The sequence below is a fragment of the Kryptolebias marmoratus genome, linkage group LG13, assembly GCF_001649575.2.
Source record: "Kryptolebias marmoratus isolate JLee-2015 linkage group LG13, ASM164957v2, whole genome shotgun sequence".
Classification (NCBI taxonomy): Eukaryota; Metazoa; Chordata; class Actinopteri; order Cyprinodontiformes; family Rivulidae; genus Kryptolebias; species Kryptolebias marmoratus.
The window spans coordinates 11,733,114-11,751,584 of record NC_051442.1 but is presented as its reverse complement, the minus strand read 5'-3'; the positions used below and the strand labels follow the sequence as shown (position 1 = coordinate 11,751,584).

The 18,471-nt window shown below is 40.6% G+C and overlaps 1 protein-coding gene across 5 annotated transcripts; it reads left to right on the top strand.

Moving 5' to 3' along the window:
• Nucleotides 1-30: 30 nt before the first annotated feature.
• Nucleotides 31-17,248, top strand: slc7a1a (solute carrier family 7 member 1a). 5 transcript variants are annotated; one of them, XM_017418096.3, is made up of 13 exons: nucleotides 31-186; nucleotides 6,993-7,269; nucleotides 7,355-7,537; nucleotides 7,640-7,798; nucleotides 7,975-8,152; nucleotides 8,257-8,390; nucleotides 9,732-9,954; nucleotides 11,912-12,051; nucleotides 13,828-13,930; nucleotides 14,023-14,228; nucleotides 14,539-14,690; nucleotides 14,792-14,900; nucleotides 15,009-17,248. In XM_017418096.3, the coding sequence occupies exons 2-13, from the start codon at nucleotides 7,083-7,085 to the stop codon at nucleotides 15,185-15,187; spliced, it is 1,953 nt and encodes a 650-aa protein (XP_017273585.1). In that variant the 5' UTR covers nucleotides 31-186; nucleotides 6,993-7,082; the 3' UTR covers nucleotides 15,188-17,248. The 5 variants fall into 5 exon arrangements, with proteins under 5 accessions (XP_017273585.1, XP_037835010.1, XP_037835008.1 ...); XM_037979082.1 differs by lacking the exon at nucleotides 11,912-12,051 and adding an exon at nucleotides 12,628-12,764 and having other exon boundaries at nucleotides 32-186; XM_037979080.1 differs by lacking the exon at nucleotides 31-186 and adding an exon at nucleotides 1,946-1,994 and having other exon boundaries at nucleotides 15,009-15,187.
• Nucleotides 17,249-18,471: the final 1,223 nt, after the last annotated feature.

Here is an 18,471-nt window from a genome sequence, read left to right as displayed (position 1 = left end):
TCCTCCCCCATCTGAGCGCGATTTACGGAGCGACGCGAGCCTCTCCGAAGCAACTTCAGGAGGAGACCGTCTGGAACAGAGTGTCGGGAGCGCTTTTGAGGATTTTTATTTATTTATTTTTTTACAGAGCTCAGGAGAGTCGTGCATTGGGCCTTTTTTCTGGTGTGCTGTCGGTGATTTAACAAGGTGAAATACTTACGTTACAAATGAAGCATGAAAGTCTGCGTGTATCAGTAGTTACCATCTTTTGCGTCGAAGAACAAGCCGAACCCGTTTCGCTTCAGCCAGCTGTGCGTCTTAAATTTGCTTGTTTCTGCATTCAGATGTCTTTAAAATGCATTTTTGTCTATATTTGTGTGTGTGTGTGGTAAGACTGGAGTCTGTCAAATGTCCACAGGGGAGCAGTGATGCTTGAGTTGAAGGCGGCGGCTCCGTGGGGGATTTAAATAGAACCGCACTGAACCTCAAAACTGATCTGAAAGCAGCTCTGGGAGGTTTTGCGCCCCCAGTGCTCCGGGGGGGAGAGAGGGGAGGAGGTAAAAGAGTGAGAGCAACAAGTGGTCCCCCTGAGCAGACAGACACAGTGAAAACGAAGGGAACGCACCTCTTTAGATCCTAAAAAACCTGCACTGTGGACTAGAATGACTCTTAGAGTTTCCTTGTAAGGAAGCTAAATTCGATAAGCCACCAGGTAAGAGAGCAGGAAGAATGAGTAAGGTGACCTTTTCGAGCAGAAGTCCAGACAAGCCTCAGTCAGTCTAACTTTAGTAGCTCCCTAAAGTAGGTCAGTAGTGGGCAGCAAGTTGCTGACCACAGATCTGTGGAGTCTTCCCTTCAAATAGGTGCGAGTGTTTCTGCAAGCGCTTTCCAAAGCTCACTAAAACGGCGGGCTTCATATTTCCTCTCTGCTGCACTGGTCTGGTGTGAACTGGATGTTAGAACACCCTGTGTGTTTATACAAGGATGAGTCCCTGCGGTGGAAATAGATGGAAATGCTTAGGAAAAAAAGAAAAATCTGTTTTCATCTCACTGGGATGACCTTATCCAGCCTTTGCTGTGTCACATGTCACCGACCGGGCCTCTATAAACACAACGTGTGGCAATTAGCAACATAGAGACATGTTACTATATATGTGCTCACAAATGTAGTATATTTACATATAAACTGATACTATTTTTAAAGCATCTTTTAGGAAAACCAGTTTCAGAAAAAAAAAAACTATGCTAGTTTTAGTCTAAATTATTTGGTCAAAGCATAAACTGGTTAATGGCTTGATATGATCATTTTACTAATTTTACTAATCTAGAAACTGCTTCAGTCGCTTTAAAGCAGGATATCACTGTTCTTTATGTTTTAAAGAGGTTTAACAAATATAAACACAGCACAAAATGGCCCACGTTACAAAAAGAGAACTTTTGATTATAATTATGATATTAAGGTGTAAAAGCTTTTGACCTTTGTCGCACGAAGATGTGGCTGATTGTTGCCATAAGCCTGCCTCTGTGAGCAGAGTGAATGAAGGTAGAAGTCAAGCTTTTGTTTCCTAAAATAGGTGATTACTTCTCTGAGCTGTGGTGGGGGAGACGGTGGAAGCTGAACTGTTTGCTGTTCAAACAGGTTTGCAGGAGCATCGTGACCTTTTTTTTTTCCCGTCGTCCCGACTTTTTTTTAGTTTTGACTCTAAAACATCGCAGTTCTTTGTGTTTCAGACTTGGCTACCGGTGAGCCGAAAGGCTCAGGTGCGCACACTGAGGTGAGACGCGCAAAGGGACATATGGTACCAATACTGTGAACTTGTTTACAGAGAAAACATGGAGAGCTGAGACCATAAATTAAATGTTATTGGCCCCGCTTTACTGATAAACTCCTGTTCCAGTTTTGAAAGCGGAAGAGGTGCCTGAAATGACTTTGTTTGTCCTCACAGACAGACTTGACGGATGGGCGGACGGATGGGAAGCAGGGTGTTCAAAACAAGACGTATGACAAAGTGAAGGTGACCCACCAGAGCACATGCCTTCATCTTACTCAGTCAGGCAGCAACTCAGCATTTTACTTCTGATGTAAATTTGCGTCTTGGCACTGCTGTATCTAAATATTAGCTCGTCAGTTCATCAAAACTAATTTATTTCACCATAAACCGAGGTCACTCCAAGAGCTATTTACAACAGGTCAGATAATAATTGTTCATTTTTTCACAGAACTCCATTTCTTCTGAACTATGACTTTAACCAAGCAGGCGTTTAAATTCCCCTAAGGTTAAATGGGAGTGAAATGGGAGGAAACATTAACTCTTTGATGCTCTGTTTAGATATGTGGTCGACTGTTACTCAGGGGTTTTTTTTTGTTTTTAAAGTTGATTTTTACACAAAAATGCAGTTCTTTTTTTAGTCCTGTCGAACATGAATGTTTTAGTCATTACATAACCTTTCTGAATGTCAGACACTGCTCACAGTTATGGTTCCGTTTCATTGGTTCTTCGTATCACACCCCTTCTCTTGCTCCCGTACTCCCACTTACTTATGCCTGCACTTTTCTGACATTGCATTTACTGTTCTGGAATCCTTTAGGAGCTTTCACATCCTGTCGTTAAGAAAAGTCTTTTTTTTTTCTTTTTTTTCCCTTGTCTTCCTGTAATCCCAGAAGTTTAGAATTCGGCTGTTTGCTCTTGTAATAATACACTTTTTTATTATAGCGCCCTCAGATAAGTATGTTTGTGAGGAGCAGTCTACTTGTTGCAACATTACGAACAAAAACAAAATGAAAAGGCCGAGCATCCCTTTGAATAAATGCGTATCACTCGCCACTTATAAACTAAAAACATCTTATATTGAGAAAGGACAGAGTTGTAGCTGTTTTTGGGTCAAACCTTGTAAATGATGTGTGATCTCGCGAGATGTGATAGCACTTAGAGGGCCACCATCCTGCATGTTTTCCTTGTTTCTCTGCTCCAACACACCTGATTTGAATCAATGGGTGATTAACAGGCTTCTGCAGAACATGAAGAGGTCATTTAACCACTGAATCAGGTGTGTTGGAGCAGGGAAACAAGGAAAACATGCAGGATGGTGGCCCTCGAGGAACAAGATTAGAGACCCCTGGCTTAGAGAATATATTAAGGCTGACTTTCAGCTATTACCACATTAAATTTAGCTCATTATATGTAAAACGGACTAAGCTACAGCCGTTTGTGTGTTGGCTAATGTTGAACTGAGTTGACTTCAGAAGTTCATCAGCTGTAGGTAGGGATATACAGATTAATCATCAGACCAATTTTAATCTGCCGATTGAAACTTTTAGAAAAATGATCAATCAGCCATGCCTGTACACACTTAATCAATTAGCAAATAGAAAAAGGAAGATGCGGCAGCTACGAGAATACTCTTCCATATATTATTTTTAAGGGAACAAGTTCTAAGGGTTGTTAAATATACGTTTATTTAAGTTAAGCAGTTAATTTTGTGTTTGGTAAATGAAGAATACATATTGAGTAAAAATAAAAAATTGGCTGCGCTGATTTCTAAAGATCAGATAACCATAGAATAGCTTTAGCGACCATCTTGAATGGGGGTTGATTCTAAAAGTTTCATTGAAATCTGTCCACTGGTTGGTGAGATATTTTGCTAACACTACAGACAAGCAAAGCCACACATGCACGCACACACAGACACAGTCGTGAACACTGTCTCGCAGCCGACGAGGTCAGAAAAAGTAGCTTCTGCCCCCCTGTAGATAAACTGGGTTAATACGACCGCCGCGGTTTGACAGTGCATGTGTGTGCACGACTGCGTGCTGCTTGGAATAGCAAAGCCATGTGATTCTTCCGTATTCTATTTTAGAACGCTGACCGTCAAACGGACCGCAGTCCGCACACCAGCTCAGAGAAGATTTAACAAAAAAACAAAACAAAATAAAACAAAAGAAAAAGTTTTTGATTATCATCTGTCATAATCCTTCATCATTTGAAGCGCGGCTGTAATTGTTTTGGGGTAAGTACTTCATGCTACGCCTCCTTCTCGTGATGGAGGAACAAGTTTTCCCCAGTTTGACGTGATCTGCCGCAGGTGTACTTTAGTGTTTGTTGTTTCGCACCCTGAAGGTTGTTTCCATTTGTCACATTTGCGTTGTTGGGTCTTTGGTTTTGTCACTTGTATTGACAGAAAAACGTCAGCAGTTGCTTAACCTATGTACTTGGGTCAATGAGGGGGGGTCATGTGTTCTTATGGGCTAGTTTTTTTCATCTGTCTGTGTGTGGCTGTTCCGACTTCCACTGAATATATAACTAATATTTCACCCTAAGCTTTATTTGATAAACTTCTGGATACAGTGGCAGAATGTGAGCTGCTGCAATAACCAGTTATTCTTGGTCGAATGATACATGAAGCAATAGCTCTCTGGTCTTGCTGCAGCCGGTTTAGTCCAGAGTTTTACAGGATTATTTGTGTAATAGCTTTACGCTGAATTGTTTCAGTAACAAAAGCACTTTTTTTCAAAATCGACTCAGCTGTGAGTTTTTCGCTTCCTAATAATGCACTTTTTGATTGAAATCGCGCCACTTCTGCTGTGAGTTAATGCACGGCAAACAAACTGAGCCCAGTGTTATTACATTCAACCTTTTGCATTTCATTTCCAACGCACTACATTTCATTTGGATGTGCTCATTTTTATATTCAAATTCAAAAGCATGCCTTTTGAATCCAGTGCAGGTTGTCATGAGCTGATGTGAGTTGCACATGTGCCAGCATGTGCGAGCGGTGGCCAGGGTAATTTAAATATACCAAATCTCAGCTCTTTTTTGAGTTGCTGCCTGATGGGGATCATGCAGCATGCACAGGACTAAATTCATAATGGCACAAGAATATTGAGCCCACTGCTTTCATTAGAATACAAACAAAAAACTAATTAGCACTGTACTTTTATTGACTTTTTATCTCAAATTATTTCCTGTTAGCCTCGAATGTCTGTTACAAAAAACGGATAAGATTGGCAAGGTTTTGGATTGGTCTATATGTCTAAGATTTTTTGTTTTTATTGTACAGATATTTCCTTTTATAGCGATATGAACCAATGCAACGCTCCACATTAGGTTGTAACACAGTTACTAACATATTTCAGATGACATAAAACAGGTTTGGACCAGTCAGTGTCTGCAGCTAGACTCTAGTCCTTTTGGTCTTACAACAGTCACAAAAAAAATCTCTTTTATTTACTAATATCACATTTGCTTGTAGTAATAGAAGTTTTTTTTGTGTAGCCAGTTATATTTTGTGTCAGGTTACGTTAGTTCTGTTCTACTGCAAGTCTAAATTCTCCAGAAAGTTAACTTTACTTGCACAAAATACTGAGGAATACAGAAAATATTATTTTTTTTAGGATTTGACTTATAGGACATGTACACAGTTGACTTAGCACCCTACTGAGGCAGCTGTCCTTAAAAGGGACACACATTGTATGTTTCTAGCAATGTGGAATAGGGGAGCCTGCTCTTTTGTAATTCTTTCCACATAACAGCAAAGTTTTCTTGTTCAACACGTGAACAGTATTCATCTTTACAACACAGCATAGGTGGAGCACACTGAAATCACTGACTTCTGGTTTACGTTGTATGCTTGGGTAAAGTATTTAATTGTGGGAAAACTTTGAGTTAAGGGTACCTGTACCAAAAAGCACCAGAGGAGACTTCACCTCTCGATCTTATTGTCATCTCATAATTTGTCGGACCTTTTTATGACACGTACACTCTTTTTTTTTTTTTTTTTCACGAGAACTAACATGTTCGGTCTGAAAAGTAAAGACTTCAAGGTGACCTACCCTTACCCTCATGTGGAAGTTTTTCCATGAGGCGGTAACGTGACTGCTGCGCTGTCCGTCTGACCTCTCCGGGTCTGTGTCGTCATATCAGACGGCTCGAACAAGGTACCTTTATCTTCAGATGCATCACAGTGTTATGTCACTGCACTTCACTCCCTCATTCCAGACTGTTCTCTGTAGGACACACTGTGTATTTTAACAAGCTTTTTTTTTAAATCTGTACTTATATCACAGCAAAACCTTGTTTACCCCCACCCCACCTCCCCTTTCTTTTTTCCCTTTTCTTTTTATTCCTCCACCTGCGCTCCATATTTTCCACCAAATACCGAGTATTACCTTTCAGTGTGTGAGTTCAGTGCAGAGAAATGTGCACGACGTGTTGGCTACTGATGAAAAGAAACTTCTCAATAACTATTTAGGAAAGAAATCTTCCACTGAACCTTTGACATTCACTTGCTAGTGAGTTCACATTTCTCCTTTAGTGTCCTCTCTGTGTTGGCTTCCCACTGTTAGAACTGACTTTAAGTTGAATTTTGTTTGTTTGTTCTATAGGTGAATCGATACATCTTTTAAATTTGCATACTCCCATGAAATCATCGGAGTCAACTTAAAACATATGCATTACAGCAGTAATAAATGGCATCGTGTCTGTGGTTATACCATAATACTGGCTGTCCTGATGACTACAACCTCTCAGTGTTTTGCTTGTGAAACTTAAGGTTTCACTCGTCTTGTTTGGAATCTGGGGCCTCAAATGGGGAGTAAAACTGTTGCGCTTTGCATTGGATTTATAAGAAAAAATCCCTCTGGGATTAAGAGTGTTTTCCTCCTCTTCTGTGAGTTGTGTTATGTAACATCTGAAATAACTCCATGAATAACTTGGGTTTTCCCTATAGACCCCCCCCCCTATTTTTGCTAACAGTCACACATGGTGGATTTACATTATGTAACATCTCAGGAAGCCATGTTCTTCTTACAACAAATTTGCCAGATTAGGTGGACTTATTCATTATATATTTAAGGCTGAGCCAGTGTGCAGCCCGTTTGTATTTTGCAATGGGCATGTGCACTGTCAGCATAATCACACAGGCACCGTCATGCTTGAACTACAGAACCAAGAGCATTCTGGTTGTTTGAGTACACCAGTCAGCTTCATCTTTCAAACTCTGTGCCCCTCCTTTAGGGTGTGTGTGTGTGCGTGTGTGTGGCCTCAGCCGTGATCTCTGAACCCCAGAAGACCTTCTCACCCTCCCCGGAGGCCAGATCGTGAACCATGGTTATAGAGAAGCTTCTGCACTTTGGGAAGCAGTTGCTCAGGGTGAAAGTGGTCAACTCCAACTCCGAGGACTCCCGTCTGTCTCGATGTCTCAACACCTTTGACCTGGTAGCGCTGGGCGTCGGAAGCACGCTGGGCGCTGGCGTTTACGTGCTGGCTGGTGCTGTGGCGCGAGAAAATGCAGGTAAGCTCGCGTCACTGCGGTTGGTAAAAACTGTGTAGCTTGTGAGAAATGATTTAAAGCTAATAATCCTATGATTCCACTTCAGGTCCCGCTATTGTGCTGTGTTTCCTGATCGCAGCCTTAGCCTCAGTGTTGGCTGGCCTTTGCTATGCTGAGTTTGGAGCTCGCGTGCCCAGGACCGGCTCAGCCTACCTTTACTCCTACGTGACTGTAGGAGAACTCTGGGCTTTTATCACCGGATGGAACCTCATCCTCTCCTACATCATTGGTAAATGCGCAGCACCATGATGTTGTCTCCTTTTTTGCTTTCATGTACGAGAAGTTGTGTTTTGGGTGTAGAAGTAGAGATCTGAGCTCTTTATTGTGCCAGGTACGTCCAGTGTGGCCCGTGCATGGAGCGCCACCTTTGATGAGTTGGTAGGGAAGCGTATAGAGCTGTTCTGCAGAGAGTACATGTCTATGAACGCCCCGGGTATACTGGCAGAGTACCCTGACATGTTTGCTGTTTTCGTCATAATTACTCTTACAGGTAAGAGATTCTCTCTCTTTCTGCGTGCTGCCCTTGTCTTATAAAGCTGCTTCGCGTTGAGCTCTTTATGCTTGAAAGCAACATCTCGGCGATGAACTTCAAGCCAGGGGTGGATATTTACCATAGACGTACAACAAAATTGAGTGTTAATTTTCTTTTTTCTCTGATATTTGTAGGTCTATTGGCATTCGGAGTTAAGGAGTCAGCAATGGTGAACAAGGTTTTTACATGCGTCAACGTCTTAGTCCTGTTGTTTATGGTGGTCTCGGGCCTGGTCAAAGGCACTTTGAAGAACTGGCAACTGGACCCCGAGGAGATCCTTCATGTCAATTATACAAACAGCTCAAATCACAAGTAAGTTACTTGCTTATTGCTTAAAGTGTTTCATGTCGGCTTTTGTATTTCCAATTTGAGTATTATTTTCTGTATTTTTTATCTGTTTTTTCCCCCCCGTCCAGCCTGACTGACATCTTGCCCAGCAAGGAGAGTTTAGGAGTGGGTGGCTTCATGCCATTTGGTGTCACAGGTGTGCTCTCAGGAGCTGCTACTTGTTTTTATGCCTTTGTAGGATTTGACTGCATCGCCACCACAGGTCAGTGATGAATGAATCTTATAAAGAAACCTCCTCTTTTGCTCCTTTTTTGCCCCTTTTACCCCAATAAAGAGTTGCCGGTCTGTGTCTGTGCTGTGGTAACCTGCTTTTTAACTTACAGCCGCCTCTGTATTGTCCTATTAGCTTCATGTTGGCACATCACAGCCTTCATAGTTCCATATTTATGTCTGTTTACAATTAAATGTTTGGAAATATAGCTTGGTGTAGACCACATTTCACTCACTAATAAAAAAAATTTCAGTTCGCAACTGAATCTGGACGTGGAACTGTTTCAATTCTCAGCTTGTTTAAACTTCCAACAGTATTACATAAGAGTAGCAAGGCAGAGGGAAAAGCTGCACCTAAATGCATTTGGCCTACTTCTGTTCCGCGCAGAGTGCCAAGCACTGTGGCACACGTTAGGAGAGGAAATGTTCACACGAGCCTCGAGGAGAACGTGTTCCCCCAGCCTCCTTCTGCTCTTTGCAGATCTACACGTGTGAATAGGTCCGTGTTCTAATGCTTGGGTTTACTTGTGTCTGTAGTTGCTGTAGTTGGTCCAAGGACTTTGAGTTCTGGTAAACTGAGAGTTTACACATTTCTTCCATTATTCCTGCTCTCTGGCCCAGAGGCTTTATCCCACCCATCTTTTCCCCGAGTTTTAATTGGCTAGCATGAAGTTAAACCCTAAAATGATTGCTTGAGTTGTACTTGCAGTGGCATGTCTGTTAAACACACTTAGAGGCACCCCAATGCCTTTGTATCATCTGGCATCAGTCCACATACATATACACACATGCATACACACATCCACGCACTGCGTACAACTCCACATGTCACAATAATTTATATCAGGTCAGCTGTAGCTGCGCTTTCTTGGAAAACATGAATTTAATGTTTGCCCAGAGACCCCTGTTGCGAAATCACTTGCGGCTGGGTGTTTCTTCTTTTGGGTCCTCAAGAACGTTCTTGCAAAATATTACACAAAAAATATCCTAAACACACATCTGTTTGTGCTGTTTTTCATGTGTGCTGGAGTTCTGCCAATGGAGAAATACCTTTAAATTGCAGCTTGGCTAAACGAGTAGCAGTTTTGCAAATTTTAGAATGTGAAACCACTGGACTTTAAAATGATCTTCTCTTCTGTTTGGCTCATTCAACAACTTACTGCTCTGTTTTTAAAAAAAAAAAAAATCTACTTTTGGTTTTCTTCATAAGTCAAACATTTTTGTGTCTTAACTTTATCCTCTTCTACTCACTGGATTGGATCTTTTTTTATTTTTCCTTTTTGTAACACTGAACTGAACAGTATTTGTTCTACGTGTTTGTTCTACACCGTAGGTGAGGAGGTAAAAAACCCACAAAGAGCTATTCCTATTGGCATCGTGTCCTCGCTGCTGATTTGCTTCGTAGCCTACTTCGGTGTTTCTGCCGCCCTCACCCTCATGATGCCGTACTATCTTCTGGACAGCAACAGCCCACTGCCTGTAGCTTTTAACTATGTGGGCTGGGGAGGAGCCAAATACGCCGTAGCTGTGGGCTCTCTCTGTGCTCTGTCTACCAGGTAAGCACTTCATGCACGACCTGCTCTGCCAGGCACGTTCACGACCTTGCTTTAGCCGTTTTAACGTACGCACATCAGTCCCGAATATCGGAGTAGTTCAGCAGCGGTGGCAAATATACAGAACTCTGGGCACAATTGTCCACCCATTCACATGAACATTTGTGCTCACGTGTGAAAAACGCTTCGTAGGAACATGAAAACATTCATGTGCAGACACGCACAAACGTATCTTTGTGCCTGCACTGAACAGTATGTGTCTGTGTGTAAATTTAACTGAAGAAGCCATTTGACCCCGTATCTAAAAATAACAGCTCTACTCAGAAAATGATTTATGATATCAGTCAATGTATGTGATTATGTAACACAGGCTTCTAAAGTTACAGTTCTACTAGTATACCATTTTCATTATTTTAAAATTGTTGGATTAAAGGAAATACATTTTTTGCACTTTATTGCTTAGATGACAAAAACTTTCAAATCCTATTTGCATTATGTAGTCCCGCTAGTGGTTTTTGATTGTATGGTTGTGGTTCAACGTGCTTCTGTAGGTTTCTGCATGTTGTGTTATGCTCATTGTACAGTATATGACAGGAGTGTGCAAAAGTTCTAAGCCACCCGTTTTTTATTTTTATGTTCTTTTGATCCAGGCTTTGGTATAATCTTTTCAATTTGTCCTGATGTTTTGTTCTTAAGGCTTTCTAAAAGTCTTTCAAAGGTTTTTGCTGGACATCAGCTGGGTTAACAGTCACTTTTAGACTACAGAGAGAGAGAGAGAGAAACAATTATAAACTGTATTGTTACACATTTTTTCACAGCAAACTGTTGCAAAGACACCCAGTTAAAGTGATAATAGTGAAAAAATTCCACCTTTTTCAACGGACAGACAGTATCCAAAAAGGATGTGCTTTAAAATTACAATAAATAAACAAATAAATAATAAAATAGTGACATGTGACCTGACAGATACAGTATATCTTTCTGTTGTATGTTTTTTATAATTTCACCTAATAGTTTGATGCAAAAATACTTAGTTAGGCTAAACTTTGCACCCAACTCCAACCCTGAGGTTTCCAAACCAGCCACCCTCTTCTGCATGATTTCCCCTTTGGATCTTGTCCATAACCACCATAAACAAAACTGACAACAAATAGCGGCCTGGTGGAATCCACGCCTCATTGGATACCTGGAAACAAGCTCAACTTTGTGCCAAATCAGCGGACAAGCCTTTTGTTTTGGTGAGTGGGTCTTATAGTACGGCTGCTGCTCCTACACATCAAAAAGAGTCAGCTGTGGGAGTCAGGGCAAACGATCAGGATACCTTCTGATTGACCCAGATCTCACTAAAGGGATTATATAACTCCTCTCACCTGCGAACGCCTCAAGATTCTTTAGGAGGAGCTGGCAAACGTTGCTTCAAAGAGGGATTTCTGAATTTGATTTCTGAACCTGCTGCTTTTGTGTCTCAATCTTGAACAGATAGACAGAGTTTAAATTTGTTCTCTCCTAAGTTCCTGTTCTGTGCAGACACAAAACAAATTCATCCATTGCATTTGGTCCCTTTTTATGCTTAAAAATAGAATCAAGTGGCTTAATAAGCAAGAACCGTTTTTTAATGGTCAGATACTAGAACTGAGATGAAGAATAGTGAAAATCAGCCAATGAAGGTAACCGTCTCTTTAAAATTTAAAACACCTTCAAAAAGCCCCAGAGAACTATTGTTCAAGACCACTTTGTCTATAAGGAAGTCTGAATCCTTGGATGTAAAATAAAATTAAATAAGGGATGGTTTTTGACTTTTGCACAGTACTGTATGTTCTAATGTTGCGTTGTTACCTGCTACATTTACTCTGTGCTGTTTCCTGTGTATGTGAGCTCTTGTCTCTGTTAATGTATGTCTCACGGCATTCTCTTGGGTGTAAGTGTGGATACTATATATCCTGGTCTCCCCCCATGGCAGCCTGCTGGGTGCTATGTTCCCTATACCCCGTGTTCTGTGGGCTATGGCTGAAGACGGGCTGCTTTTCAAGTTCATGGCCGAGATCAGCCCCCGCACCAAAACCCCGCTAAATGCAACCTTCGCCTCTGGCACAGGGGCAGGTGAGACACTAACACGCATGTCTTCAAACAGCATCCATGTTCACTGCGGCCTCTTTTCATGCTTCAGAACTACGCTGTGCTTGGCTTGATGATTTGGCCTGCCTGCCACAGGTTTTACTGCAACAGGCCAGTCGCAGTAAAACCTGCTCAGGGAAATCAGCTGCCTAAGCATGAAAAGGGCACTTGGGTTTCCCCAAGTAGCTCTTCTTCTTCAATTAGGAAACGTCAAGGGATGTTTTCCACCCTATAGGTGGAAATATGCTGAGCAAAACTACAGTACAGTTCAAACAACCAAATAATAACATAATATTGGCGAGTGAAAGCATGCAGAGCATCATGCATCCGGACATTAACAGTTCCTTGGACCAGCATCATGTCCTTCTTGAGCTGCGCTTCTTCCACTCTGCTATCCTGTTGCAGTTTTCTTCCTCAGATCTGTAATTCACACTTTGCCCAAATTCTTTCTTTTTTCTCGCCTCTTTGAACCTCTTTCAATCCTGTCTTCCCTCTTGTAACTCCAATCCTTACCTACAACTTTCATCCAAATTTGATCTTTTCATCCTCACTCTACCCCAGTCTGTTGGGTTCCATGTTCCCCCTACCCCGTATCGTCTTTGCCATGGCACGAGATGGCCTGCTCTTCTCCTTCTTGGCCCACGTCAGCGAGAGGAAAGCCCCGGTAACCGCCACTGTTGCTGCCGGGGTCATGTCTGGTAAGAGGAAGAGGGAACATAAAATAAAGAGAGACAAAGAAACAGATATGTGTATGAGGAAAGGAAAGAACAGAGGACCGGGTCGTAAAATTGGAAAATGAAGGTATGGGCTCATGGGGAAAGATTAATAAAAAAAAAAAAAAAGAGTTCAGGCTCAACGATTAGTTTTAATTTCTCATCAGAAGGGATACAGAGAAAGAGCAACCTTTCAGGTTTAATTCAGATTTTCTGAATTGGGCTTCCTAGAAGTAGTAAGTATCTTACTTGTAGTAGACAGCAGTTATAGCAAATCTCAGTTTGGAGAAACAGAGAAATTTTCTTGTGAGTTAAGCTAACTGCTGCTCAGAACAGGGCCTATTAAGAGGAACGTTCTGTCATTTAAAACAAACAGTTTCACAGTTCACAGTTTATAGCAAATCAAGCTATTTCTATAACGTGATTTTTTTTTTCTCCCAAGACTTCTGCTTCAGATGTTCCATTTTGCAACACGTTTCCCACAAACATGTTGCTACAAACCATATTTCAGCATTGCTGTTCTTAAGAGTAAATAACCATAGATGTAAATGACTGTTTGATGCAAAAGTGACCAGGCACAAAAGTTTACTGATGGAGCAATCACTTTAGCTGTGTAACTGTTAATATATTTGCGGTTTGAGTTGCTTTAGATGGCAGAAATTTGAAGTGTATACTTTTTGGGTTAGCTGTTAGCTTGACTTCATTATCGAAACTTCTCCTTGATTCTCTGAATTAATATCACTCTGACTGATGTGTACTGCAGGTAAGACACTGGCTCTTTGTAACTACTCACTTCAAAAGATTCAAACTACCCAGGTTGTGGCAGGAATGGAATCCGGCCTAAAACAATTGCCAAAACTTTCGTTTGAGTTTGCTCACTGTGGTGACCCCTGAAGCAGGGAGCAGCTGAAAGAACAACTTCGACAGTGCTAGCATGGATGTTTATCAGTACTAGTACTTTTAAATCACATTTTTATTACAGAAGTTTTCCTTATCAAACTACCATTCTTACTTTTTTTTATCTCTTTCTCTTTATTGCATATTTTAGCAATCATGGCATTTCTGTTTGACCTGAAGGACCTGGTGGACCTGATGTCTATAGGTACCCTGCTGGCCTATACATTAGTGGCCGCCTGCGTACTGGTGCTCAGGTTGGTTTAACATGAGATATCTGTTTTTTCTCATGGTGAGGGTGCTCCAGGCTAATACTGAAAGATGCAGTGTTTTCTATTTTTTGTTACAGATACCAGCCCGAGCTCCCCAGCCCGGTGTACCACAGGGCCAACTGCCACGAAGATGCAGATTTAGTCGATGGCATCAGTGTCCCCAGTATGGGCATCCTGCCTGGTGTGGAGGAGAGGTTCAGCATCAAGTCCCTGCTGTCCCCAAGCAACCCTGAGCCATCCATAATGTCAGGCTTCAATGTCAACATCTGTACCTCCATCTTGGGTAAGTTTTCATACCAAGCTTTTTATTTTACTTTATGATGGTGATACGAAATGTATATTTTTTAGAAACGGAAACGATATGAATGACATTAACATGGAAACTCAGTTTTCAGTAATGTCCACAAGTTACCACCAATCTTCTAACTTTATGAGTCATTTCTAACTGCAGAAATCCAAGATGTGACAGCTAAATGCTGACCAAATTATAAGCAAGTTCATTCAAACATGTCTCTAAAAAACCTTTTAATTAAGCAACATGTTTTTGTGCTGAGTTAGACATAAACTAATGAAACTCGTGTGTTCTTCTACAGGAATACTGATCCTGGCTTTCAGTGTATTGGCGGTGCATGGGGGTGTTGTCCTGTGGAACCTCGTAGCCCTTAGCATCATCTTCATAGTGTGTCTCCTTCTCGTCCTCATCATATGGAGGCAGCCTGAAAGCAAAACCAAACTTTCCTTCAAGGTGTGACGCGCAATCTTTTCAGCACTAGATAGTGAACTTATGGTTAACAATTGCTGTGTGTTGACACAGGCCTGTTTTCTTCTTCTTCTGCAATAACGTAGGTTCCCCTGGTGCCCTTCATCCCAGTGATCAGCATGTTTGTCAATGTCTACCTGATGATGCAGCTGGACCGAGGCACTTGGGTTAGATTTTCTATCTGGATGGCTATAGGTAGTTATACTCCATTATTTATCGTATATTGCTGTGAAAATGGACTTCAGTGCTTTGTAGTGCAAATTTAGGCCCCTCTGTTGTTAATGTGTGCCCCTTCCTTTGCAGGTTTTGCGATCTACTTCTGCTACGGTATTCATCACAGCACCGAGGCAGTTCTGGCCCACTCCTCTATAGAAACAGAGATGAACGGCTTCAAGCTCGATCGTGAACTAGAATCCATGTCGACAGAAAAAGAGGCCTTTCTCAACAACGGCATGGATGAAGACCACAATGGGGATTTGTAGCGAGCGTTATAAAAAAGCAGCTTTATGCCAGCCTGCCCTGACACCAGTCTGTCTGTGTAGGAGGGGTTTTTTGTCAGTCCACCCCTCCTTCACTGGTGGTGCTCCTTTCGGGGAAAGCTAAAATAGACAAACTTGGACTTTCCCATTCAGCTGCTAAGTAGACACAGACAGCGGGTGATAGTCTTCGTGCCAAAGCAGACTTCTACAGCCGTAATTGAAATATTCTGCAATGTCAATATTTTGCTGGTTATTATCTCTTTTGCTTGGCCCCAAGTTTCAGCTGCTCATTATCACTTGGCTGTCTGTGGAGGTGTGGGGGTGGGGCTCGTGTTCGAGACATAAAATGTGTTAGTGTTTCGTGAAGGTTCAGAGACAGGACGAGACCATGTTAAATCTCTCTTCATGTTGGGTTTTATTTACTTCTTTCGAGTGTGTCTGGGTTACATTTCTGGCAGTAGGACTGTGCCGTAGCTGGCGTCTGGGTGCCAGAAACGTCTGCAGTAATAGTTTTGTCTGGTAAAAGATAACTACGCATGTACATAATTTTAAACCGTGTCAGTACTAAAACCAAGTTGGCAACAGTGCTTAAATTTTCTGAAACCAGTCTTAGGAACCGTCAACTCTCGTCTGAAGACTTAACCTCTGGGGGTAACAACCGATGTTTTGTCATTAGACATCAGCCAATGGTTCGAAGATGCTGTTTCGTCCAAAGTGTTTTATGTCGTTTGTTCTCCGTGTGTCAGTTTATGTATTTTTAACCAAGGCCCGATGGAATGTGATTGGTCAATTCTGCAATCAAACACCAACAGAAAGCACAGCAGTTAGGAGCATAAAAATGTTCTCCATTGCACATAAACTCTGCATACTCATTAGCAGATACCTCTTTAAAGAAAACACAATAAACCTAACTATTTTAATGCACGTCAGTCTTCACAGGTAAGTTGGCGCTTCCTTCAGAGGAAGTAAAATAGTCTTTAATCAAACAGGAGTACTGTCAGGTAAGGTTACAGGGTTTCACAGTGCTGGCTGCTGTGTCTTTGCATCCGTAGCTATTAGCATTTTCTTCTTTTTTAAAAACTAAAACAAGAAAACGTTTTGCCAACTGTCTTAATATTCCCATCGGGAAGTATACATATTCTCAATTTTACGTTCCATCGTTTTTTTTTTTGTATCTTAACGTGTTTTACCCAGTATCTAAAATACAGTCACTGCTGTTCAAGTGATTGATTCAGTTTAACAAACAATCATTACCTACAAAACATTCAAGATAAAGAAATTTTGTCATTAAACTAAAAATTCCCCAACTTTGTGAATTTGTTGTTTTGGGAAGTACCATAATCAAAGTTGTGTAAATAGGATGTGTATATTTCTTGCAGTAAAATGTTTTTAAATTTAAAAAAAAAAATGGCTTGTAGTTTTTCTTTAGATAACTTTTGCATCTGTGTGTAGCTTCATGTTCTGTGACTGGTTGAGTACGTGACGCTCACGTTACACAATCGCAGCAGATCAGACGGTGTGTCCTCAGGGTGAGCAGAGCAGCTGCCCTCATAAGTCTTTTTTTTTTTATTGGCGTAACAAAAACAGGCTCAAACTGCAGCTCGGTGCTGCTTGTCCGGCACATCTTTTCACTTCAGGTGTGTAATAATTACCTGTCACTTCAAAAAGCCTTTACTGCTCTACACATGGCTGACTCTTCTTCTCCTTGCATCGATGAATTTTCAGACTTAAGTTGTAATTTATTTGAAAGAGAGCTGTGTCTGCTTTTTGTACTTATTACTTGAAGTACTTATATAAAAATTCCTATTTCCCATTATTCTATTTGCTTTAAATATATCCAAACTTACAGAGTGCAAAAAAAGGACATATAACTTATTTACTACTTTAAGTAAAAGTTGCTGCTTTATACATGCTCTTAAAAACAAATTGTTTATATTTGTGCCTAACTGCCATTATCTTATTGTGATAAAGTGCATGTTTAAAGTGTGGTTTACAGCTATAGTGTTACTATTAAGGTGCTACATTTTTGTTTTTGTTCCATAAATCTTTTATTTCAGCCTTTCACTTATTGTGCCTTTTTTTCATTTCCATGGACAATATTTGCTCTGAAGATCTGCAGATGTCAGTCATTTGGTCAATCATCGTTATGTAGTTTCATTTTTGCTCTAATCCAAATGAACGAAGATGAACTGCTTTACTCTGCACACATTTATAACTTTCTAAAACTGTTGCCACATCTTCATGCCAAAAGCATTTCTGTATAGATATGCACTGGGTGGGCAGAAAAGGTAATTGTTGTCTTTGTAAATTTAGTTTTTATCTTATGTGAATCCCAGCTACACCGCACACCTGCCTGCAGCACGTGGAGGTTGTGAAGCTTTGAGTTCCTGTGTAGTTTTGAAAAATGTGTCATTAGTTTGCACTTTTTTCCAGGTCTGGATACGCATATAAAAAAAGAGCATGGAAAAGCTTTATTTTTTTCAGTTCTATTTTCTAAAAAGAAATGAAATCACAATTTTTAAAAATGAATTGCCCAAATAACCAGAGTGCTTAAAAGATGAATATTCTCAGTGACAGTATCATGTATGGCAGCTATGTGTGAACGAGAACCAAACTCTAAGCAACTTGTCAGCCAAAGTGTAGCCCAGCTCTACAGCCTCTGTTGACTTTTAATTAGTGTAAACAATATAAAAACTTTACAAAATGAGCATTATGTTTTAATGAAACTCAGACCTTGTGAATAAAACCATAAACTTCTTTTTTTTTTCTTCTCATTTCTTGTAACATTAGGGTTACATTTTGCTCATCAGTTTTATTTTGGGAGCATGCAGAAAACAAAAGCCTGACCACTGCAGACATTTCCTGTACACGTTAAAAAAACAAACATTTGAAACTGAAAAAGGATGGAATTTTAAAGCAAAAATTGGATGGGAGCCCTATCCATTTTTTAATATATAAATTTATGATAAAAACATATTGATGTATCATCTAACAGTGGAAAAGCTGCAATAGTGAGAAGATCTGGAATGTTTCTTTGATGTAAAAATAAGTCTGGCATAAATAAAATCTTGTGAGATTTTTTGTTTTGCTTTTAGTTTGACACTCTCTCGATTACATCATTTGTATCTCTGGAGTTACCCTTAAAACGAGTGGCTGAAAGCATTTTTTAAGGTGTATTCATTAAAATATTAAAAACATGGTCCATAAGCTGAATCACCTAACAAATAGAACTTTTTTTTAAAAAAAGTGGTAGTAGTCACCTCAATAAAATCCACATTTTTAGGACA